Source organism: Erinaceus europaeus, chromosome 14 (assembly GCF_950295315.1).
Source record: "Erinaceus europaeus chromosome 14, mEriEur2.1, whole genome shotgun sequence".
Classification (NCBI taxonomy): Eukaryota; Metazoa; Chordata; class Mammalia; order Eulipotyphla; family Erinaceidae; genus Erinaceus; species Erinaceus europaeus.
The window spans coordinates 84485572-84510674 of record NC_080175.1 but is presented as its reverse complement, the minus strand read 5'-3'; the positions used below and the strand labels follow the sequence as shown (position 1 = coordinate 84510674).

General features: G+C 37.3%; 1 protein-coding gene across 3 annotated transcripts in view; it reads left to right on the top strand.

Annotated features, from left to right (window-relative positions):
- Positions 1 to 25103, top strand: part of EPHA3 (EPH receptor A3) — a 323878-nt gene that overhangs the window by 91564 nt on the left and 207211 nt on the right. For all 3 annotated transcript variants that reach the window (XM_007536015.2, XM_060172106.1, XM_060172107.1), the window contains one exon: positions 143 to 803. In XM_007536015.2, coding sequence (XP_007536077.1) covers positions 143 to 803 — 661 coding nt within the window. The remainder of the gene's footprint in view (positions 1 to 142; positions 804 to 25103) is intronic.

Below are 25103 nucleotides of genomic sequence, written 5' to 3'. Positions count from 1 at the left end.
CCTATTATGATCTTTAATAATTAATACTGAAGATTTGGTTAATTTGTTTTGTACTTTCTGGGTTGCCTCTGGCACTCTTGTGTTCATTAGCATCCTTTCTGCTTGATTCAATAATTCTGCTTCTCTTTTTCTGATTCTTCAGTGGGAAGAGATCAGTGGAGTTGATGAGCATTACACACCCATCAGGACTTACCAGGTGTGTAATGTCATGGATCATAGTCAAAATAATTGGCTGAGAACAAACTGGGTGGCCAGGAACTCAGCTCAGAAGATCTATGTGGAGCTAAAATTCACTCTGCGGGACTGCAATAGCATTCCATTGGTTTTGGGAACTTGCAAGGAGACTTTCAACCTGTACTACATGGAGTCTGATGATGATCACGGGGTTAAATTTCGAGAGCACCAGTTTACAAAGATTGACACCATTGCTGCAGATGAAAGTTTCACTCAGATGGATCTTGGAGATCGTATTCTTAAACTCAACACAGAGGTTAGAGAAGTGGGTCCTGTCAACAAAAAAGGATTCTACCTGGCTTTTCAAGATGTTGGTGCGTGTGTTGCTTTGGTGTCTGTGAGAGTGTACTTCAAAAAGTGCCCATTCACAGTGAAGAATCTGGCTATGTTTCCAGACACAGTACCCATGGACTCCCAGTCTCTGGTGGAGGTTAGAGGTTCTTGTGTTAACAATTCTAAGGAGGAGGATCCTCCCAAGATGTACTGCAGCACAGAAGGGGAATGGCTTGTACCCATTGGCAAGTGCTCATGCAATGCTGGCTATGAAGAAAAAGGCCTTATGTGTCAAGGTAAGAGTGTTCTCCCTCTCTCTTTCTCTCTCCTCGCCCCCCCCCTTCAAGGGCTATCTCTAATCTGTGTCATTGTTAATAGATCAATTGAAAGAAATGAGCCCAGCTGCAAATTGCTAACTAAACTCACCTCCCAGTGAACAGAGTTTAGCTCTAGAACAATGCTTCCAACTTGATATATTGATTCAAAGTTTTCTGTAGAGATTGTGTTTGATTTTAGAGCTCTCATCTATACTCCCTAAAAGTACTACAAATGCTATTTCTATTTCTTCTGCTATTTAATAATTATGGTAGTCTAGCTTTAGGTGATATTAGGGAAAATAAAATCTCCCCTTTTAGCTAGAGAGAAAAATACCTCTGGCATTCAGCTAATGTATATTTACCTGAATTCAGTAATGCATTGCTTATTTACACTTGCATTCATCTACCATAGCTTTATGTATTTTATTGCCATAACAGCTATTTCTTCTTTAATATTTGTGCATCATGTGTTTAATTACAGTGCATTAGTTTTCTATAATGATTGCTTTACTTAAAACATTTGCATTTCTTCTATATGTTGGTATTTCACTTATTGATGTAGAAAAGAATAATTCTCAATTTTTATTTTGTCCCATGATCGGACTGTTGGCAGCTCAGGAGTATATTTATGGAACACTCTAATTTGGGATTTATATAGTATAGAACTTTATTATAGTATCAGAAAACTTGGTCTCTTATAACATTGTTTTTTATTAAAAATATTTATGCATTTGGCATACAATTAATTAAAATTTATCTTTTCCACATATAAAATCATGGTACTACCAATGAAAAATCCCAGTTTCTAAACTTGTTTTTCATTAGACAAGCTATTAAGCTTAAGAGCACGCTGAATTTACTACTAAAATTGTAAATATATGTCACCCAGAAGAAGTTAATTACCTAGGCTTGGAATCTCATCTGTCTTAACCCCATCATGCTGTTATACACTGCCAAAGGAACCAAGTCTGTTAATTTCCTAGGGATCATTCAGAAAGTCTCAGCCTATTTGGAAGAACTAAGTAAACTATGAACATACTTTATAGATACATTGACTTTGCTAACAACATGAACAGGATGTAGTTTTTGCAGTGTGTTAAATGTCATTTATAGAAAAAAAAAATAATGGAAACAAATGGTCCATTCTAGCCTCATGCTTTGCTATGCTATATTGATACTTAGCAAGTATCAATGAAATGATGTTAGTAAGAGTGGTTTTGAATGTTATAAAATTGAAGCAACATACTAATTACTGTCGTTAAAGTTCGAGGCCAGGCTAGCTTCGCGGCGGTAGACAGAGACGACCAGAGACACACAGCTGGGCAGTGAAGCTATATTTCTTTATTCACGAACAACGATTCATTTACTAACCCAAACTAATCACCACACAGATCTGTCCTGCCTCCTTCTTCCTGCAGCCACGCCAAGAACTCTCGCACTACATAGCATAGGAGGCGGGGGAGAAAAAGAGGTGGAACCAGTAAGGGCCAAACCAATTCTCCCAGAGGTGGGGGAAGGAGACCAAACCAATATGAAACATACCAACAAATTACTACTCAAATATATTTAGTAGGAACATGTCTCAATTGTTTTTGTAGTCTAAACTGATTCATATTTTAAATTATGGGATCTGTTGTCATATATGGTATTTAGGAATCTATTTTAAATAATTTTAAAAAGGTCTAATTCAGGAAAACACTTAAAAAATTGCATTTCCGGGGGTCGGGCAGTAGTGCAGCGGATTAAGTACACATGGTGCAAAAGTGCAAGGACCAGCATAAGGATCCCAGTTCAAGGGTTCAAGCCCCCAGCTCCCCACCTGCAAGGCAGGTCGCTTCACAAGCGGTGAAGCAGGTCTGCAGGTGTCTTATCTTTCTATCCCCCTCTCTGTGTGCTCCACCTCTCCCCATTTCTCTTTGTCCTATCCAACAACAACAACGTTAATAACAACAATTATAATAACCACAACAATACTAAAACCACAAGGGCAACAAAAGGGGAAAAAATAGCCTCCAGGAGCAGTGGATTCGTGGTGCAGGCACCAAGGCCCCAGCAATAACTCTGGAAACAAACAAACAAAAATTTGCATTTCTTTTAAGTAGATTACTACTGTCATTCTTTTTTATTTTCACCAGAATAGAGATAGATGTAAGATGATAGAAACAGAACTGACATGCTAGTGTTCTGAAGTTCTTTCATTCAACCATCAAAGTCAGTAGGTACAGTCTATTGATTTTCTTCATTTTATCAATATTATTTTTATGAATTACCAGGGAATGTGTCTAGAACACCATGTAGATAAGATGATTTCCCATCTACAGATTTCTCTCTATGTTGCCTATTGTTGCTGCCTATGGTGCACCATTGGTGCTGTATTTGAGCCCAGGGTCTTGTACCTTCTGAGCTTCATACACTAGAAGGCGGACTATCTCCTAGGCCCTACTTTCCCCCCATTTTAATAATTTATTTTAACTATTTATTTAGTTATTTAAGAAATGAAGGATCAGGGCATCAGCTTTGTATATGAACTGCTGGAGGATGAATTCGGGACCTCGTGCTTGCAAATATTACGCTCTCCTCTCTGTGTCACTTTCTAACCACAAAAAAATTTTTCATAAGTGAAATACCTATCCAGGGTTCCCTCGTGGGTTCATGTTGTAATTGACATCTGTAAACAGACAGTCTGATTCCAAAGGCTGCCGTCATAACTCATCCCACACTGCCTCTATATGGTTAAGTCCTGTTGTGACTAAAGCTAAGATATCCCTAAGGACACTAATTCTACTAAAGTGTTGCATATTGAAGCATGAGTAGGACCACAGAGAGCACAAAGTAACCAAGATAATTCACAGTTTGTCGATTTCAGTTATTTTACCACTTCTTTCTGTTTCTTGATTTTTAAGAAAGGCTACTAGAAAAAAATGTTATATCCAGGGGGCCAGGCAGTGGTGGCTTTGGTTAAGCGCACATATTACCATGCACAATTACCCAGGTTCGAGCCCCTGATCCCCATCTTCAGGAGGGATGCTTCATGAGGAGTGAGGCAGGTCTGCAGGTGTCTGTCTCTCCCCTACCTCCCCCTCCCCTCTTAATTTATCTCTGTCCTGTCAAATAAAATCACAATAGAAGTTCAAAAAAATAAATAAACCTGGTGGCAAGAAAAACAAACTAACCTAAAATGAAATATTCAGGGAAGACTAACCTTAGCCTCTTTGATAGATAAAACTCCTGAGTTTTCAAGCATTTTAGATATGCAAAAAATTCTACCAGACTCATTTATTAGGATTTTCTGGACATCAATTAGTAAACAGTAATTTGCTGGTGGGCTGGGGGGGGGAGTGAAGCATAAATAAATACATCATTGAACCAGGGCCAGGCAGTGGAACAACTGGTTGAGTGCACACATTATAGTGCACAAGAACTAAGGTTCAAGCCCCTTCATCCCCGCTTTAAGGGGAGATGTTTCATGAGTTTTGACGCAGTACCGTAGGTGTATTTCTCTCTCCATCTCTTTCTCCCTTTTCCCTCTGAATTCTTCCCCCAGGGGTGCAAGGTGCTTTGTCATATAAAAGAAAGGAAGACTAAGTTTGAGGGTTTCAAAATTAATAGTAAAAGCTGGTAGTTAATATTTGAATTTTCACAGAGTATTTAGACCTTATAACTCATTTGTTTAGAAATGTTTGAGGTAGAGATCGTGGGTTTACACATTATAAGTGAGGTATATAATTTATTTATTAAATAATTTCAAAATCTCAAACTATGTCTTATTAATTTTGTATTTTGAGTTTGGTCCACAGGAAAGCTCTATGAAGAATGCAAATTTTTTAAGTAGGTGATTTACTGACCTGAGTAATAAAATAGTTTGGGTTATCTATTCTATATTAGATGGATATTTGAAACAGTTAATGTTTGATGAATAAAATTATGAAAATATGACATCTATTTGAGGAAAACATATGCTAATCAAAATAATTTGTCACCAAAAGATTTATCCATAAAATTCACAACTATAAATGAAACAAAGGCTATCTTTTTGTTGGACTAGAAATATTAAATTATACTTCCTTTGTATATAATGGAAGCTTTTACAAAATGTCATCTCTCTAGAAATCATAACATATCCTTTGATCATTATTCAACTATCCTCTGTTTATTGAGCTTATACTATGTGCCAAATTCCTAGGAAGAAAAAGATGAACACTGTGACTGGGGCTCAACAGTACAACCTAACATATTTGCATGCCTGAGGTCTTGGGTTCTATCCAGGCACAACATCTGGTCTTTATTTTCAGATTCAGGACTATGTGCATAGGTGATTTAACCATTCTGAGTTTCTTGGGCCTTCAGATAGAAGAGAGTCAGAGTGGCAACAGAGCAGCAAAGCTGTATCTGGTACTGTAGTCTCTGGCGGTGCCAGCATCCAGATCTGATTCTCATTCTAGGTATGCTCCCTAATCAGTGTGAGTTATCACTCTGGTCCCAGGCACACCATATGACTCTCAGTCGCTATGTCTTATGAAATAAGTAAATTAAAAAAAAACACATTATCATTGTTAGAATAATTCAGTTCCTATTTCAGCAGTATATGTATGCATGTGTGAGCATACACTTCAAAATGCTTTGGTATATTCCTCCAAAGGAACATGTATTTTTAACTAAGTAATTAACAGTGGCAAGTTAAAAGTAGTTCAGGTTGGAAAAACATGTCATTAATGTGATAGGTAAGTGGTCCTCATATAAGGAAGTGTGGGATAAGAAAAATTAGAATAGTCTGTCTTAGGATGTTTCTGTAGCTGACTTCTTTTTTTTTATTTTTGCATTTTAACTTGGAAAGACTTAGAGCAGAAAATGATGTGCTTTCATTTTTCCTCTACTAATTTGAGAGTGGAAATAAAGACCAAATGAAGGAAATATTTGGGAGCTGAAGAAATGTTTAGGAATCGCATGTCAATTAAAGTCACTCCAGGTGACCTTGTCTCATGTAGAAGTTATGTTTAGGAGTGCAGAGTGCTTAGTCTGATAATTTTGATGAAATAAAAGTGCACATTAAAAAGCCTACACAGGGAGTCGGGCAGCAGCACAACTGGTTAAGCGCACGTGGCGCAAATCTCAAGGATTGGGGTAAGGATCCCAATTTGAGACGCCAGCTCCCCACCTGCAGAGGAGTCGCTTCACAGGCAGTGAAGCAGGTCTGCAGGTGTCTATCTTTCTCTCCCCCTCTCTGTCTTTCCCTTCTCTCTTCATTTCTCTCTGTCCTAACAATGACAACATCATCATCAATAACAATAGTAACTACAACAACAATGAAAAACAACAAGGGCAACAAAAGGGAAAATAAATATAATTTTTTTTTAAAAAAAGCCTACACAGAGACTAGGGAGATTATGTTAACAGTAGAACACAGGACTTGGTTTTCTAGCACCTTTAATATATAATTTTTAAAATGAGACTGTTTCAAGTTTGTTCTGTTAATGATAAAGAAGGAACGTTGTGGAATATGTATTTATTGTTATTATATAGACTTAATTACTTTAAGAGACAAATAGAAGGGAGAGAGGGAGAGAGAGAACAGAGGACTACTCTTGACATCCATCTCTAGTGTTGGAATAGCCTCAGGTTTGCAGAGAATGAACTCTTACCTGCTGAGCCACTTCAGCTGTGGTATCATTTAAGTAATTGCCTCATTCCTGGGAGCTGATAAAACCTGCCATATGGAGACAATATAACCAAATTACACATTTTGTTTTTATAAAATGTCAACCAGAATTCCTTTGAGCAGTTAACAAGTAAAGGTTAAATTTAAAAATCTAACTCATTTCTTATTGGCTTTCAGTCATTGACAACCAGGATTTACTTGCATTTTATCAATTGAGAAATTCTTCCTATTTCTTATTTCCTATTATAATTCTTTACACTTTTTAAGATGAGAGGTATGGAGGATTTTTGCAGTAATACCAAGGCAACTTCATGGCCTTTATTTATTTTTAATCCTGACTAATGAGTTATATTATCTGCTTTGATTTCCTTTGAAGAGAAGAAACGGGGGTGCTAATGGCTTTTTATATAGTCAATTAATTACATCTGATGCAGATAGCGGGAGGTGACTATAAATATTCTTGCTCTTACAAACTTTGTTTAGACTTAATGTACCAAATACCTTATTAATGTCACTGAAGAATCTGTTGCTCTGTGTTTTGTCTCTGTGCCTTCATTGTGGAATGTTAACTTTATTCCTAGTTCCTCTACATCAGCACTTTAATAGAAAAGTGTGTTTGATGTGGGGTATGAAGGCATCTAGACTTTTTACAGATTATCCATAATTATGTTTGCTCCACCTAGGACTAGATAAAGACTCTACTCTGATTGTTTCTCTCTCATTCAGAAACTTTCTTCAACAAGTTTTGTGACTTGTAAGGTAACTCAGTGAATAAAACTCAGGACTTGCATGTGTGAGTTTAAGAGCTGATTTTCCAGCACTGTATATCCTGTGGCAATGCTCTGGGTCTAAGCAATCTGAAAAATATAGTTATGGGTAAAAAATGTACTTGTGGAGATGTCAATAACAGAATGATTTAAGTTTCCTGCTTTGTCAAGTTCTAACCCACACCTCACCACTCTTCTGACCTCTCTGTCTGACTGTAGCTGAAAACATCAGCTCAAAGTGGGAGGGAAAAAAAGAAAGAAAGAAAGAAAGAAAGAAAGAAAGAAAGAAAGAAAGAAAGAAAGAAAGAAAGAAAGAAAGAGAGAGAGAAGGAAATAAAGAAAGAAAAAGAAAGGAAAGTGGGAAAAAGGAAAGAGATAAAAAAAAAGAAAGGAAGTAATGAAGAGAGAGGGAGGAAGAGAGAGAAGGACAGAGAGTAAGAGATTGAGAAAGAATATCTTTGCTCCGTCTGAGAAACTAGAAGCAAGAGGAAAGATCACAAGTTTCTAAACGTACCTCTCAGAAAGTACAGTATGTTCATAAATTTGGATAAATTTATACTATTTTTTCTCCAGTTATTTTCAAACCAGACTGTATTTAAGGGAAGGGTGAATATCATTTAACACACACACACACACACACACACACACACACACACACACACACCATTCTTAGGAATCAGACAGTAACACACTGACTTAAGCGCATATAGTACAAAGCACAAGGACTCACACAGGGATCCAGGTTCAAGCCCCCAGTTCCCAACCTGCAAGGGGGTTGCTTCACAAGCGGTGAAGCGGGTCTGCAGATGTTTTTTTCTCCCTCTGTCTTCTCTCTTAATTTCTCTCTTTCCTACCCAATTAAAAAAAAATGGCCACCAGGAGCAATGGATTCCTAATGCCAGCACCGAGCCCCACCAATAACCCCAGAACCCCCCCCCCCCAAAAAAAAAAAAACCCTTACTTATCCTGGTATATATATTTAGAGAGAGAGAGTCAGGGAAATAGTTCGTTTGGATCATGTATTATTTTCCAAATGCATAATCAAGGTTTGACCCTGGCCCCCAACACATTGGAAAAAGCTTCAATATGGTAGTCTCTTTCACTGTCTCTCTCTCTCTGCCTGTAGTAATTAAGAATAAAAATTTCTGGTGGCTTATGCTAGGAGGTTATCAAACAGGAGGATGATTACAGCATGGCAGTTTGATTATATCGCAGGTTTATTTAAGTACATAAGAACCATTGTAGGGTAATAGTATGGGGGGGCGGCTAGCTAAGACATATGGCCAAAGCCATAAGTTCTTAAGCACATGGTGTGCAGGCTCCTGGGGGGAAGTGAGCAGGTGGGTCTAGGGGGAAGGTGAAGGTTAGTAGGCAAACAGCATCAAGAAAGGCACCAAATGTGAGAAGAGCCCAAAAGGGTAAACTGTTGCCAGGCGTTCACTTAAATAGTCTCTTGTATCTGCTATCCTTCTTAGATTACTTATGGCTGTTACATACTCTTGAAGTCCAGCTGACAAGAACTGTATGGTAATTATGTTCATTTGTAAAACTCCACTCTGGGATAATCTCCTATAGGGACTGGGGGGTCAAAAATGGTCTTTGCACATGGTTATATGCACACTCCACTTTGTGAGTCACATCTCTGTCCCCTTATTATTTATCTTTGTCTACTAAGTATTTCAGAATACCTTGCATATATATAGGTCTACTTAATCTAGTTTTAAAATGCAGACACTTAGCTGTATGTCATTCTGAGTTATTGCAACAAGAGAAGACTAAATTCATATGTAATGCTTTATATAGTACCTGGTTGGTTACATTTTCTATTTCATGATTTATGACAAATATTGTTCTTTTTCTGACTGTCAAGTATCATGTGCCATAACTTACATACCTGTATGAAAAAAAGTAACTACAACAATTTAAAAATAATTCATTCCCTAATTTTGTGTACCATGTGTTTAAGCATTGATTGATATTCAGTGAATGATTGAGCTCTTATCTTGAATTATGAAAATGTTTTTTCCCCTGAGTGCAAGTTGATAGACCCATTTTTCACTTTGCCTTTAACTGTTGTATAACTATGACTTTTTAAGCTGGTGAATTTTTATTAAAACCATGCCTCTGTTAAATAAATAATGCAACATACAATTAAGTTAAATTGATATAACAGATTTATAGTAGCTATAGCATTTTATTTATTTTCTGTATATCTTTTCAACTATTTCTATAATAATAATGTAAGTTTTAACAAGATATGGCAAAGTTCCCAATACTGTACTCTAATTTCAGTTTACAATTAATTTTTTCTTAAATATTTATTCCCTTTTGTTGCCCTTATTGTTTTATTATTATAGTTATTGCTGTCGTTGTTGGGTAGGACAGAGAGAAAATGGAGAGAGGAGGGGAAGACAGAGAGGGGGAGAGAAAGATAGACACCTGCAGACCTGCTTCACCATCTGTGAAGTGACTCCCCTGCAGGTGGGGAGCTGGGGTCTCGAACCGTGATCCTCATGCCGGTCCTTGCACTTTGTGCCACCTGCATTTATCCTGCTGCGCTACCACCCAGCTCCCTACAATTAATTTTTGTATTTAAGTAATTACTTGTACCTCTGACAAATTTTTGAATGTGAAACACTATAGCAACCCATATAAGCAGATAAGTACTCTGCTTATCAAATTTGTAACATGATTTCTTGAGCCTGAGTTTCCTCATGCAGGCAAGGAGAATGAAGTATCTACTCTTTAGCACTGCTAGTGGATAAATGGCTTAATCCATTATAGTGTAGTTCTAGATATAAGATATTTGAATCTAATAATTAGTGACTTAATATGATTTACAAAAATTGTCAGATAATGGGGATATGATTTCACACTGTTCCTACCATAAGAGTTCTGATCTCCCATTTTCTTCATTGGAAATTATAGTAGTTCTCCAAAGGTCACAGGTATGAACTGACTTTATATATGACTCTATAACTTTCTGTCTGTATTTGTATATATTTGCTCATTTTTTCCCTATGATCCTGCTTTCTCTTCCTTTCTAAGGCACACCTATACCTATTACTACTTTTGAATTTCATTTATTTTTTCTTCTTATCTCTGTGGGTTCTGATGGAGTTGGAATTCAGAGCCCTCTGGTCACCTCCTCTTATCATTTCTCCCCCACTAGGAGTATGGACCAAAAATCTTTGTGGGGTACAGAAAGTGGGAGATCTGGTTTTTGTAATTGCTTCTCTGTTGGACATAGGCATTGGCAGGTCAATTCACACCCCAGCCTGTTTCTATTTTTTCCTAGTGGGGTAGGGCTCTGGAAAGGTGAGGTTCCTGGACACACTGATAAGGTCTTCAGTCCAGGGAAATCAGGATTGAATCAGGATAACATCTGCAACTTGGTGGCTGAAAGGCAGAAAAGATGTAAAGCAGGACAAAATGATTTATGAACAGGAACCGAAAAGTAAGAATAGAGCAGATGAGGATAGGGATGTAAAGATGGAAAGGAGCATGAGGGGTCTTTTAAGTATGTTCCTCGGGGCCCATGACTTTTGTAGTTTCTGCTTGAGTTTGATAGCTAACATGGATTTGGACAAACATGTTGTCTGGGATGATGGTGTCAGAGTTGAAGATAGGGGTAGAAGGTTGGAATGAGTAGCTCCCAAACTTGAAGAAGATCTATCAATAAAATTAAGTGTTTACCCCATCAACCTGATCCACATATATTCATATTTAGCACAGGAGCCTGTGTAACATCTGCATCCCTGTTAGTCTGAGCTCACAAGTCATGGTCACAGCTGGGAAGATTCTAGGCTGCACTCATTTCAGAATCAGTGTTCCTTGAGTGGCAAGGTAGGATGACTCGACCTCCCTTTGGAAAGTGGAGCAGTTCATACCATTGTTACTTTATAAAAAGGAAAAAGTTTCTGGAGTGTCCACAAAAGGGTTTATGATGAGGTTCCTGATGGAAGTCACCAGTGATGGTGGAGAGAGGGATCTATTAGAGGTCTAAGCCTTGCCATATCTGTGTAGGAATCCGAGGATTTCCTAACTAGAGCTCCAGATGTTGGGGTGGTCTGGTATTGACTAAAAATGCCATTATTAAGTAAGCCAGTCTCATGCCCTTATACAACTTTTACAATACAATACTTTCTTTATCTGATGAGCTTAGACTTTCTCCCAGTGGTTAAAGCAGCGAGTATCATTTGTTATATCCAAACTAGTATTAAGTTTATGGGATCTGCCATCTTTGGGCTTTTCTAATATATTGCCAAGCTTATTTGAGCTAAGTCTAATAGGTTAGAGAATTTATGATGGTTTCTTTAGGCTCTTCTACCAGGATCCCAGGCTTATGTGGTCAAAGTCTAGTCATGGAAGGCTATCAGCACTTTTACTTTGAGTTACATAATGGCCCTTGCTTACGGAAACATGTCCATCTGTGTCTAGTACCCTAGGTCCTAGCCTGTATCTAGTACTGTAACTTTATTACATAACGAGCCATCTGAAATGGAACTAGGTAGTCCAATTAATAGGAAAGATCTCACCAGGTAGAGAAGTTGGGATATTGACATCTCAGGACTGGTGTCTTTGGTGACAATCTGCAGTAACAAGTCAGTAGCAGCATAATGTGGTGTGGTAGTATTGTATCAATATTGGTAGTTGATTTAGTTGAGATCAGTGGAGGCAGTGTGATGGTAAGGGATCAAAGAGAAGAAACATCAAGAAACATGGTCATTGTCCTAGAGGCTCAAGGACTAGAAGGCACAAGGACCTTAAAGAGAATGGGGCGGGTTCCTTGTAGTCTTAGAAAGAGTTTTACATAGCAACAATAATTATTATAACCAATTTAGTTGGGGGTTTGTTTTTCTATGATAGTTAGGATCTACTGTAATATACCTCACTATGCTTTGTGTCCTTCAGGGGTATCTACTAATCATCATATCTTTGATACTGACAGGGTCAAATTGTTTTGATCTATATGGCCTAAGGTTGAAGTTAACTTAGATATTAAGTTAACTATATATGCAAATATTCTTGTAGATCTTCTTGAACAATTTAAACCCAGTGCCAGAATATAAATCTGAAACATTAAATACTTAGGCTAAAGAAATATGTATACTCAGAGCTATAGTCTAGGCAGTTAGAGAATTTGAAGCATTAAATCTACTCCATCTATTAAATTAATAATGATTTATCAGATTATAAATTAATAGGATTATAAATTCACACCTTTCCCATCATCAAAGTTCTGTAACAGTCTTGCATGATCCTTTGTATCTCTGCCTTATCTGTTGTAATATCTCCTCTCTCATTTCTGAGTGATTTTATCATAGCCTTCTATCTTTTTCTCTTAGTGAGTGTAGCTAATGTTTTATCTGTTTTATTTTATTTTATTTTATTTTATTTTATTTTATTTTATTTTATTTTATTTTATTTTATTTTATTTTGTTTTGCCTCCATGGTTATCTTTGGCTCTCAGTGCCAGCACTATGAATCACTGCTCCTTGCAGTCCCATTTTATTGGACAATACAGAGAGAAATTGAGAGAGAAGGAGGGTAGAGAGGGAGAAAAGGATGTCTTTCTGCAAACCCGCTTTGTCACTTGTGAAGTGCCTTCTTTCCCCTCCCAGGTGGGGACTGTAATTCAGAAGGCTTATGCCCCTGAAGTTATGGATTAAAAGTTGGTTTTTTTGTTTTTTGGATTCAAAGTTTTTAGGTTCTTTTCTCTCACGGCCAGAGCTGATGTTGTTTTTTTCTTTTTGACTGCTGCTGAGCTTAGAGGGGGATGGTGTCATCCTCTGCTAGCATTTGCTCTTTAATTCTCTGTGCTTGTTTTCCTCCCTTCACCTCTTCCAACCCAATCACTAGCACAAGCACCTGCCTAAGGCCCTGGTCCTTTTGAGGTTGTCTCATCTATAGTGCGTGAGTTTCATTAAGTTCAATAGTGTAGATATTTCTTGTTTTGAGGGAGAGAAATTTTGTTCCATGGTACTCCGTGGCCACATTCTCAGAAGTCTCTGAATATCATCTTTATGTTCAGCCTTTAGGGTTTTGGAATGTGTAAGATCCTTGCTTTCTAGTATAAATCCGTGTGAAAATATGACAAGACACACTTTTAAGTCTCCTTTTGACCTTAAGTTTTGGATCTCAAAATTATGAATGAATTTATACATAGTAGATCTTCATTAATCATCGTTGGTATTCCACCTTCTTATAAACAGGAATTTTCTTGCTTGAGATGATTTTATTTTTAGTTCTATTAAATTTCTAGTTGTTCAGTCATAGGTGCTAAGTCCTTCATTTTCTTCTTTTAGAATTCTATTTCACTTCTTTTTTCTTTCTTTCTTTCTTCTTTCTTTCTTTCTTTCTTTTTTTTTCTTTAAGAAAGGAGACATTAACAAAACCATAGGATAAGAGGGGTACAGTTCCACACAATTCCCACCACCCGACCTCCATGTCCCATCCCCTCCCCTGATAGCTTTCCCATTCTCTATCCCTCTGGGAGCATGGACCCAGAGTCATTGTGGGTTGCAGAAAGTAGAAGGTCTGGCTTCTGTAATTGCTTCCCCGCGGAACATGGGCGTTGACTGGTGGATCCATACTCCCAGTCTTCCTCTCTCTTTCCCTAGTAGGGTGGGTCTCTGGGGAAGGCAGAGCTCCAGTACACATTGGTGGGGTCGGCTATCCAGGGAAGTCTGGTCAGCATCGTGCTGTCATCCGGAAGCTGGTGGCTCCTTAGTCTCATGTTTAGAAGGCCTCCTTCCTTGTCCTGCTGAAGGCCAGGATCTCTAAGGCTTTCTAGCAGTTGTTGTCAGAGCTCATGCGGGGCAGCTGCTTTCCAGTAGTCATCTTCGCTCCACCCCCTTCTATTTCACTTCTAAGTTAACAGCCACTCACATTTGCTTTCTTTTTTTTTTAATTGGAAATGAATTATTTATTTATTTATTTTTAATTTTTTATTTAAGAAAGGATTAATGAACAAAAACATAAGGTAGGAGGGGTACAACTCCACACAATTCCCACCACCCAATCTCCATAACCCACCCCCTCCCCTGATAGCTTTCCCATTCTCTATCCCTCTGGGAGCATGGACCCAGGGTCGTTGAGGGTTGCAGAAGGTAGAAGGTCTGGCTTCTGTAATTGCTTCCCCGCTGAACATGGGCGTTGACTGGTCGGTCCATACTCCCAGTCTGCCTCTCTCTTTCCCTAGTAGGGTGTGTCTCTGGGGAAGCTGAGCTCCAGGACACATTGGTGGGGTCTTCAATCCAGGGAAGCCTGACCAGCATCCTGGTGGCATCTGGAACCTGGTGATTGAAAAGAGAGTTAACATACGAAGCCAAACAATTTGTTGAGCAATCATGGATCCCAAGCTTGGAATAGTGGAGAGGAAGTGTTAGGGAGGTACTCACTGCAAACTCTAGTGTACTACTGCTTTCAGGTATATATTTTGCAGTAGTTTATGGATACATGTGCACAGAAGCTCTCTCTTACAGAAACTGGAGACAAGAAACTAATCACCAAAATATATAAAGAGCTCAGCAAACTTAGCACCAAAAAAGCAAATGACCCCATCCAAAAATGGGCAGAGGATATGAACAAAACATTCACCTCAGAGGAGATCCAAAAGGCTAACAAACATATGAAAAACTGCTCTAGGTCACTGATTGTCAGAGAAATGCAAATTAACACAACACTAAGATACCACCTCACTCCTGTAAGAATGGCATACATCAAAAAGGACAGCAGCAACAAATGCTGGAGAGGATGTGGGGACAGAGGAACCCTTTACATTGCTGGTGGGAATGTAAATTGGTACAGCCTCTGTGGAGAGCAGTCTGGAAAACTCTCAGAAGGCTAGACATGACATGGACCTTCCATATGATCCAGTAATTCCTCTCCTGGGCTTATACCCCAAGGACTCCATAACACCCAACCAAAAAGAGGTGTGTACTCCTATGTTCATAGCAGCACAGTTCATAATAGCTAAAACCTGGAAGCAACCCAGGTGCCCAACAACAGATGAGTGGCTGAGAAAACTGTGGTATATATACACAATGGAATACTATGCAGCTATCAAAAACAATGAACCCACCTTCTCTGACCCATCTTGGACAGAGCTAGAAGGAATTATGTTAAGTTAACTAAGCCAGAAAGATAAAGATGAGTATGGGATGATCCCACTCATCAACAGAAGCTGACTAAGAAGATCTGAAAGGGAAACTAAAAGCAGGACCTGATCAAATTGTAAGTAGGGCACCAAAGTAAAAACCCAGTGGTGAGGGGTAGACATGCAGCTTCCTGGGCCAGTGGGGGGTGGGAGTGGGCGGGAGGGATGGGTCACAGTCCTTTGGTGGTGAGAATGGTGTTTATGTACACTCCTAGCAAAATGTAGACATATAAATCAGTAGTTAATTAATATGAGAGGGGGAAAATCAATTGTATGTCTCAAAGTTTCTCAAGCCACTCACATTTTCACATCAGGTCTAGTCTCTTAATTTTTCCTGAAGCAGGTTTTTTTTTTTACTGATTTTTTTTTTTCAAAAAAAGTCTTAAATTTATAGATGACCATGTTTATATTATATTGACTATCATAATAAATTTGCAGGTTATAACTAATTTTATATAAAACAAACCAATGGCATAATAAAATTGAGGTATTTCAAAACTATAAATCTAGAATACTTTATATTATGTGTGCCAGTATTCAATTATAATTGGGAAGATGTGATAGTAATTTATGTTTTGATGTAAGGATATGTATCAAAAATAAGTAATGAAGTCAGCAAAGTATATGTCAGCTCATTTTGATTGACTCTTTATATCTAACTATATTTCATTTTAAGTAGTTTATATATAATTTCAGGAATCGTTCAGATGGTTTGAAGAAGACAGTATAAACTGTATGAAGTATTGCCACGTATGTTATATGATGTGCAATGTGATATTGATGAGAACTTTGAATAACATTATGAAAACCCACTATTTAAACAGTAATATTGTATTTACTCTTCTATACTATGTAAAATAAGATAATTCACTTAGTGTGTCATTTATATAGGCATATGGTTAATTTTGAGACTGCATACAAATAAATCATATAAAGTAAAGCACTGAATTCACATTTTTAAAATACAGTATAGAAATGTACATTCTTTATAACTTACATCCTAGAAATCAGGTCATCGTTAACAGTCAGAGCTGATTTCATTGCATATATATTTAGGAGCGTTGTTAAGATTAGAGAGTAGAAAGGTTTATATCTACCATCTATAAGTAGTTACTCTAAACTAGTTACTCAATCTTAACAATATTGGTATATCTATCTAGTTCTTCATTATTGAGGTTTTCCTTTACATTCTAAGATAGATGGGTATATACTCTTCTTATATACATTTAACTGTTATTATTATGCCTCAATAATAACAAGTTAAATGATCACTAATGAACCACTGTAAAGTATCCTAAAAAATATAGACAGTTTTATAAATGTTATAAATATTCTTATACATAGTAAATGTTAGTAAAATTACAGAATTTTCATACAGTGTTAATATTATACTTTATATTGGTTATCTACCATTAGTCATAGAATCATCAATTTTCTATTCAGAAAGTTAAATTGTAAGTCATTTCCTTTAAAAATGGGTAATTTACGTGGGAGTCCAACGGTAGCGCAGTGGGTTAAGCGCACATGGTGCAAAGCACAAGGACCGGGGTAAGGATCCCAGTTCGAGCCCCAGCTCCCCACCTGCAGGGGAGTCACTTCACAGGCGGTGAAGCAGGTCTGCAGGTGTCTGTCTTTCTCTCCTCCTCTCTGTCTTCCCCTCCTCTCTCCATTTCTCTCTGTCCTATTTAACAATGACAACAATAACTACAACAATAAAACAAAAGGGCAACTAAAGGGAATAAATAAATAAATAAAAAATGGGTAATTTACTACTCTTTCTCTTAACCTGAGAGTATTTTTTATAGGTTAGTAGAAAGATATTTTCCTAAGGTTCTAACACAGTTCACTTGTCATGTCATATGACATCACATTATATGAATAATGTATCAAAAAATTCATGGGAACAACTAAAATACTTCATAAATTCAAAAGAACAAATTAAATGACTAATAATAAAGATTATAAAAGATCTGAAAAATAACAGGTAGTGTATTGCTCTGCTTTTTTTTTTTGCTACCACCATTATTCCTGGGGGTTGGTGCCTGGTGCTGGCAGTACCAATCCACTGCTTCTGGCAGTCATTTCTCCTTTATTTTTTTAAAATTCTTTTTTTCTATTTTATTTGTGGGGCATATACAAATTGAGGGGGCATAGGAGGAAAGAGAGGGAAAGGACTGATTGAGCGCACATATTACAATGTGCAAGGATCCTGGTTCAAGTCCCCGGTGGGAAAGCTTTGCCAGTGGTGAAGCAATGCTACAGGTATTTCTCTCTATATATCTCCTTCTACCCTCTTGATTTTCGGCTGTCTGTATCCATTAAATGAAGATAATTTTGGGAATATCAGGACTCCCCAACTAGGGCCCTAGCTGATGGGGTGGCCTGATAGTGACTAAAGAGTCATCCTTAAAGTATGCCAGTCTGTTGCCCTTATTCAGCTTTTTCAGTCCTTGCTTTGATAAGGTTAGCTTTGGAGTGAGTGAGGGAAGTGTACTAGGAAGTAGGTGAGGAGTGTATTTAAGTCTAAGTAGACACTATTTCATTCTGAATTTTATACCAACTGATGGTAGACTATTGTGATGATGGGCCTACACCTTGAATAAGTCCCTCTCCCCAATATTACCAGTCATATCTATCAGGGACAACACAATAGGCCCCTGTGTGGGCCCCCATAGGATCTTGCCCTCAACTTGGATCAACAACGGTAGAGAATATTCTATCCTCTGAAAGGAGGCTGGACAATATACTCTATGCTCTACCTGAAGAAGATGGATCCTGAAATGAGTGCAGCTTAGAATATTCCTACTCATGATCACAAAATGTGAGCTCAGATCTACAGGGATGCAGAGGTCACATAGGCTCTTAAGCTGAATATGGGCCCCGGATTAGATAAATCAGTGGGGTTTACAGTCAACAATATTTAAACACATTTCCCATATTAGGGAGTTACTTTCTTCCCTGATCCAGCTTTCTGGTCCTTTTCCCAGCCATGACACCATCCCCCCAGACAATAACTTGGGCCCACCTGTATATCAGGTTTCAGGCTCAGGAAAAAAAAAAAACTAGTATAGTCACAGGCCCATTGCAATATAACTAAAATATGCCTAGTAGCTATCTACAAAAGGGAGACTCCCCCCCAACACTTCATCTGTACTATCCCAGCCTTTAGGTTCATTATCAGTCAACAACTTGTTTGACTTTATATGTTAACTCTCTTTTTAGCCACCAGGTTCCAGTTGCTAACATTTTGCCAACCAGACTTCCCTGGACAGACAACCTCACCAATGTGTCCTGGAGTCCTGCTGCCCCAGAGCCCTGCCCCACTTGGGAAAGAGAGAGACAGGCTGGGAGTATGGATTGACATGTCAATACCCATGCTCAGCAGGGAAGCAATTACAGAAGCCAGACCTTTTACCTTCTGTACCCCATAATGACTTTGGGTCCATACTCCCGGAGGAATAAAGAATAGGAAAGCAATCAGGGGAGGGGATGAGGTGTGGAATTCTGATGGTGGGAACTGTGTGGAGTTGTACCCCTCTTATCTTATGGTTTAGTCAATGTTTCCATTTTATAAATTAAAAAAAAATAAAAAATGAAGATTTAAAAAAAAATTAAAAAGAGAGGGAGAGAAAAAAAAGATATCTTCAGAAATGTCTCACCACTTGTGAAGCTTCCTCCCCACCCTCGCAGGTGTGTAGTACCCCCCCCAACAGATCCTTACAGATGGTAATGTTTACTCTGTTGAGTGTGCCACTGCCCAGCCCTAATATTCTTTCTTTTTATCATACTAAATTATGTAAACTTCTAAAAGTTTGGTCTATTCTGCTATTTTAAAAAGCTAACAAATAATGTAGTTACATCTAAGTACCAAGTATGAAGTCTTCTGGAGACAAATAATTTGACTCCTTTGAGAGTCTGTTATGGTGAAATCTGAATTGAATTCCCTATGATAGAATTTACTCTTAACATCCAAGCCATGAAAATAAAATAACAATGATTTCAGTTACAGTATGGAAGTAGTTCTGATAGGGAAGTTATCTCTGCTTTTGCATTTTCAGTCTTTTCCCAAAAAAGGATCAGAACTTTGTTGTTAAAAGTATACTTTCTGTAGCCAGTTAGTTATGTACCTATGAATTTATTATGTTGAGAGCTGGGAACCTGAAAGTGGACAATTTCACAGCTCTACTCCCAAGTCACTTTAAGCTTTGCATAGAGAGATAATAGAGAAGGAGAGACATCAAAATGCCAGAGCTTCCCAGTTGATGCCGATATCTGCACCTGCTCTGTGAATGGCAGAGCCTATACCTTATGCTGTGAGGCATTTGCATGTGCTTGCTCTCTGTAACTACAAAGATATTACAAAATAGTCTCCATTTTAAAAAATGAGTGGCCCCATGGTGGTGGCTAAGCCACCTGGCTGAGCACACATGTTATAACGTGCAAGGACCTGGGGTGGATCTCCCAGTCCCCACTTGAAGGGGGAAAGCTTTACAAGTAGTGAAGCAGTGTTACAGGTGTCTCTCTATCTCTCTTCCTCTCTATTTACCCCTAACCTTTCGATTTCTGGCTTTATCTAATAAGCAAGTAATGATAAAAAATTAAAATAATACAATGAAAATATTGAATAGAATAATATGTCTTTTTCAGAATGCACATAATGTTTCTTCAGAGAGATTAGTGATTTATTAACTTTCTATTTTGTTGGTGTTTTTAGTCAGTCCCTTCTAGAAATAATAAATACAACTAGACATTTTTCCTAACTTTGTGTGAAATACTATGGTAATTTCATAAGAATTGCTTTGCTGGTCCATTCATTGAACATATTTCACCTTTACCCCTGGGATTTCAGCATCTCAGCTCACTCTGCTTGTGTTTGGAGTTTGACAATCCCTTACTAGTTCCAGAGTAGAACTTATAAGAGCTAATAAGGGTTTCTATCACAGACCTGACAGCTTACAGTACACTTTAATATGGAGTAATTGTGGAAAGAAGTATAAATCTTGATAATATTTGCCAAATATAAGATCTTGAAGTAAGAACCACTGAAAAATTTAAAATCTACTTCTCACTAGATTCCCCTTCTGGTTGGAGCTGACTAAAGGCTTTGAAACATAGTCGAGAAATTAATACAATATCAATAATCTTCCTTTAGAATTGTAGCATACTCTGTTTTTCTTTCTTCAGAAAGACTTTTGTTTTTATAACTCTCATTGTCAGGTATTCAGGATGTGGACAAACATCTTGTTGGCACAGAACTCTATATAATCATTTATGGATGCCCCAGGGAAATAGAATCTGTGATAATATATATATATATATATACGTATATATATATACATATATATGTATTGATATTTGCCTTATCTAAATATGTATATATATCCTACCACTATTCCTATGTTCCTCTGAGATGGATAGCTATTGGTTGCCTGTTAGAAACATGATTAAGATGTAAAATTTTTATCACAGGTTTTTTTTTCTGTAAAAAGAGGCCCAGGTATACCAGGGTAAGTTGAGATCACTAAGCCTATAACCTTCATATAATCAGTTACAGGTTTAATGTATTACATAAGATAAATAAGTAGCAATGACTTTTCATAGTAAAAGACTCTTCTTGTAAACTATTCCTGAATTTCTGTTCAGTGGTGAGTTACAATGCCACAAAAGGTAAAAAATAAGTTCTGTAATTGAGAGCAGCTGCTGGTTTTTGACATGAGAACCCACTTTCATCACGAAAAGAGAAAGCATATGCTATGGGATGCGAGAATGCGTTCCTGAACTAGTACATAAGAATATGTAAAGTTTTGGGAAACTCAGAAATAAACTGGTATAGATAAATAGTTATAAAAGAATTCTTTTCTTCTCTGAAAATTCTATATTTCACAAATATGGATTCATTTGTTGTCAATATAATACTACTATATTGATGATGAAATATTTATTCTAATGATATGAAAGAGCAAAAGAAGAGCTTTGTTTTTAATTTTTATTTATTCAACTCTGGTTTATGGTAGTGCTGGGGATCAAACCCGGGACTGCTAAGCCTACATAAAAGTATATTTTATAGCCATTATTCTATCTCCATATAACATTTATTATCATTATTAATTTATTTATTCAAATTCACTAGTCTTGGCAGCTATGATCACCCCCCCCCCCCATTTTATTTGACAGGACAGAGAGAACTTGAGGGGAGAGGGGAAGACAGAGAAGAGGAGAGAAAGAGAAACACCTGTAAACCTGCTTCACAACTTGTATTGAGGTCCCCTGGCAGGTGGGATCCAGGTCCTTGTTCATGGCACTATGCACACTTAACCAGGTGCACCCATCCTCCTTCTTTATTTATTTTTATGCCAGACAAGACTGAGAAGGAGACCCAAGCACTGCTTGCTGAGGCCTGGCATAGTTTGAGTCTAGATAAGGAATTTATAGTCTTTGGGGGTTCAACATGCAAGGTCTGTGCTCTCACACGTACATAGCCCTGGTGTGGCCTGTAAAACATTGATGTGATGAATTGAAAGGCAAGGGAGAGAATACTATTGTTACTTCCAAGCATCTTGGCTTTAAGAGGGAATACTAACTAAATTTATTTTAAAAATGGAAGTCATAGTACCATCTTAAAGGAGAAACATGGGCTAGACACAAAAGATGAGTGTTGTTTAGAAACTCACCAGAATGTACTGTTATGACGTCATAAATTGAGAGGTTTTCATGTCTATAGAGCTAGGTATTCCATTATTTATTTATTTATTTTATAAAATTTTAGCTAGTTAATTTATTATTGGATAGAGACAGAGAGAAATTGAGAGGGAAGAGAGAGATAGAGAGGGACAGAGACAGAGAGACATCTTCACCTTCACCACTTGTGAAGCTTTCCCCCCTGCAGGTGGGAAGCAGGGGCTTGAACCCATGTCCTTGCCCACTATAATGTGTGTGTGCTCAATTAAGTGTGCCACTGCCTGGCCCTTATTCCACTGTTTATTCCTTTTTGTTGTTGTTCTTAACAAAAAACCTAATGGACACCTACTTCACAAATAATTGATTTAAATGTGGCACTGAACAAAACAGAGCAGTTCTCCTTTATTTCAAAGCACTTAGATTTTTAAAAGAAATGATAAGAAATCAAGTGGTATCAGAGCTTCTTTCTGTGTACTATAAAATACTAAAGCCTAAACTGATGCGCTCAACTGGCATGGTTTTGTCTCGGGGGATCTTTAGTAATGTCTGAAGACTTTTTTGTTTGTCACAGTAAAGAAGAGGATTGTAACTGGCATCTACTGTTTAGCAGTCAGAAATATTACTAAATATCTTAGAATGTACAGGAAAACCTCAATAATGAAGAACTAGATAGGTATATCAATATTGTTAAGATTGAGTAACTAGTTTAGAATAACTACTCAGTTTACAGTGACATGCAAATTAAATCTAAAAGAGTAAATTTTTCATATTCATGTTTACATTAATAGAAACTAAACTATAACCCAGCCAAAAACATCTTGCAACTGCACCTTAGTTTAGTTCCTTTTTGGTACTTATTTAAACAGTTATGTAGATTTGAAGGCACATGAAGTTTTAGGTGATTTGAAAGCCATGCCTAATCAAAGGAAAACAAAGTTAAGATTGACTCAGAGAAACAATACAGGATTCGAGAATATTCACCAGAAAGTGGATATTAAACCTAGAGAAAGAATGTTTCTTGACAAGATCTGGACAAAGAAACTTCCTTCAATGGTGACAATTTGTTAGTGCAAGAACTGAAAATGTGAACAGAATAATAAAAGAGATATCAAAGAGAAAATATTTGAAGACTGAGAGTATTTCCTTATGCTAAACATTCAGACAGCTGTTGCAAAGTTAGTTCCCTTTTAGGACACTCTGATGTGCTGACATGAAATCAAGTCTGACATTTGACTCACTTTTTTTCTGTAATGTGATCCTAATGCAGAGATGACAGGTAGATGTGAATATATTACAGGACATTGTATTAATAATCTTGGTGTAAAAAAACTCCTATTCTTTGGGTTCTAAAACTGTTCTATCTTTGAAAATTACAACAGAACTTCAGCATCAGTTGTTCCTTGTAAAAATAGCCATTTTTTTTTTGGCCTTGCAATGTAGCCTGATAAATTATTTAATTCTCTCAGTGACCTCTATGGAAGGCACTATCATGTCGCCATTATCCAAGAGAAGAAACTAGAGGTTTAGAGAAATCGGACAATTGTCTGAGGTCATAGTTCATAAGTAGTAAAACTAGAACTTGAGTGTGGAAAACGGTACGACCAGAATTCCCTATCATTTGCTAATTAGAGTCTGGGTAAGTAAGGAAACTGAGTTGACAACCCATTTTCAGATATATCGCATGTAAGCTCACTATATGGTTAATTTAAGGATGCCACTGAGGAAGTTACTTAACATTTTTCATCAAGTCTCCTCTCTGACACCCATAATAGACATTGACTTCTACCTTCAGTACCAGAAGTGGTTGTACACCTCTGGCTAATGGCTTATTTTCCCTTTTGGAAATTGATTCATATCATGGTCATGATATTTTGTTTGCATTCTTGGCAAACAGCAGAGAATTATGTGTCTTTCTTTTGACAGTGATGTCCTCATACTATGCCTTTTGGATAACAAATACACAATTATAACTTTTATTTTCTTTGTTCTTGATTATTGTATCTGATCTCAAGTATAAGTCAGAAATACATTTGAATTGTCACTTGTTTGTTGCCTGATGTGTATTCTGTGATTGATACGTTAATTAATTCTCAACAAAAGTCTTATGAAGATAGTATTGCTAGGCATATTTTGCCAGGGTATGCCTACAGGAATTTACTATATTTGCCCTGCATGACAGTGACAGGATGTAAGTTCATGTCTGTTTGATTCAGATACACAAAATCTTTTTTTAAATAATATAAAATAATGTTTTCAAGTCGCCAGATTGTGTAAAATTTTAATTTGTTGCTGCCAAATGATTAACTGCACAATTTGTTTATTAACACTGAGAAGAAAAGATTACCATTTATTACGTAGACAGTTAGACCTTCCTATTCATCATCAAAATACTTTCCTTTTCCCCCCACAATGTGGAATTGGACAAGATTACATAACAGGGTATATATGGCCCTCAATTTCTGGGCATGTGGTACTGAGTCACGCCTTTAATTACCTCTGCTTCTATTTCTATTGCCCCTGATGTTACTGAAGACATGATTGATAGGGAAAGATGGTGAGTGGGGAACCAGGACTCAAAGACACTAGCTATGTGGCCGATGTGTATGCTTGCACAATATGCTTCATTATTAGCTTGACAGACCTCCAAGTTGCAGATGAGGGGTGAATTTTGGTGATGGCTGACATATTTACTATATATTCTGGGGTTTGCAAAGCTCAGAACACCACCGCATAGAAAAAAAAATACACATAGGTATTAATGTATTTGCTTATTGTGCAGGTTGACACATATGTAGAAACAGGAATATGTATATTGACACAATGCATACACATGCATGTATAGAGGCATATATGCATGCCTGTTTTTAAAATATTTTATTTGTTTATTTTGAAAAGAGATAGAGAGAAATTTAGAGAGGAGAGACACAAAGAAAGTCACCTACAGCACGGATTTGCCACTTGAGAAGTTTTCCCTTGCAAATGGAGGCCAGGGTCTAGAACCTGGGTCCTTGCACAAT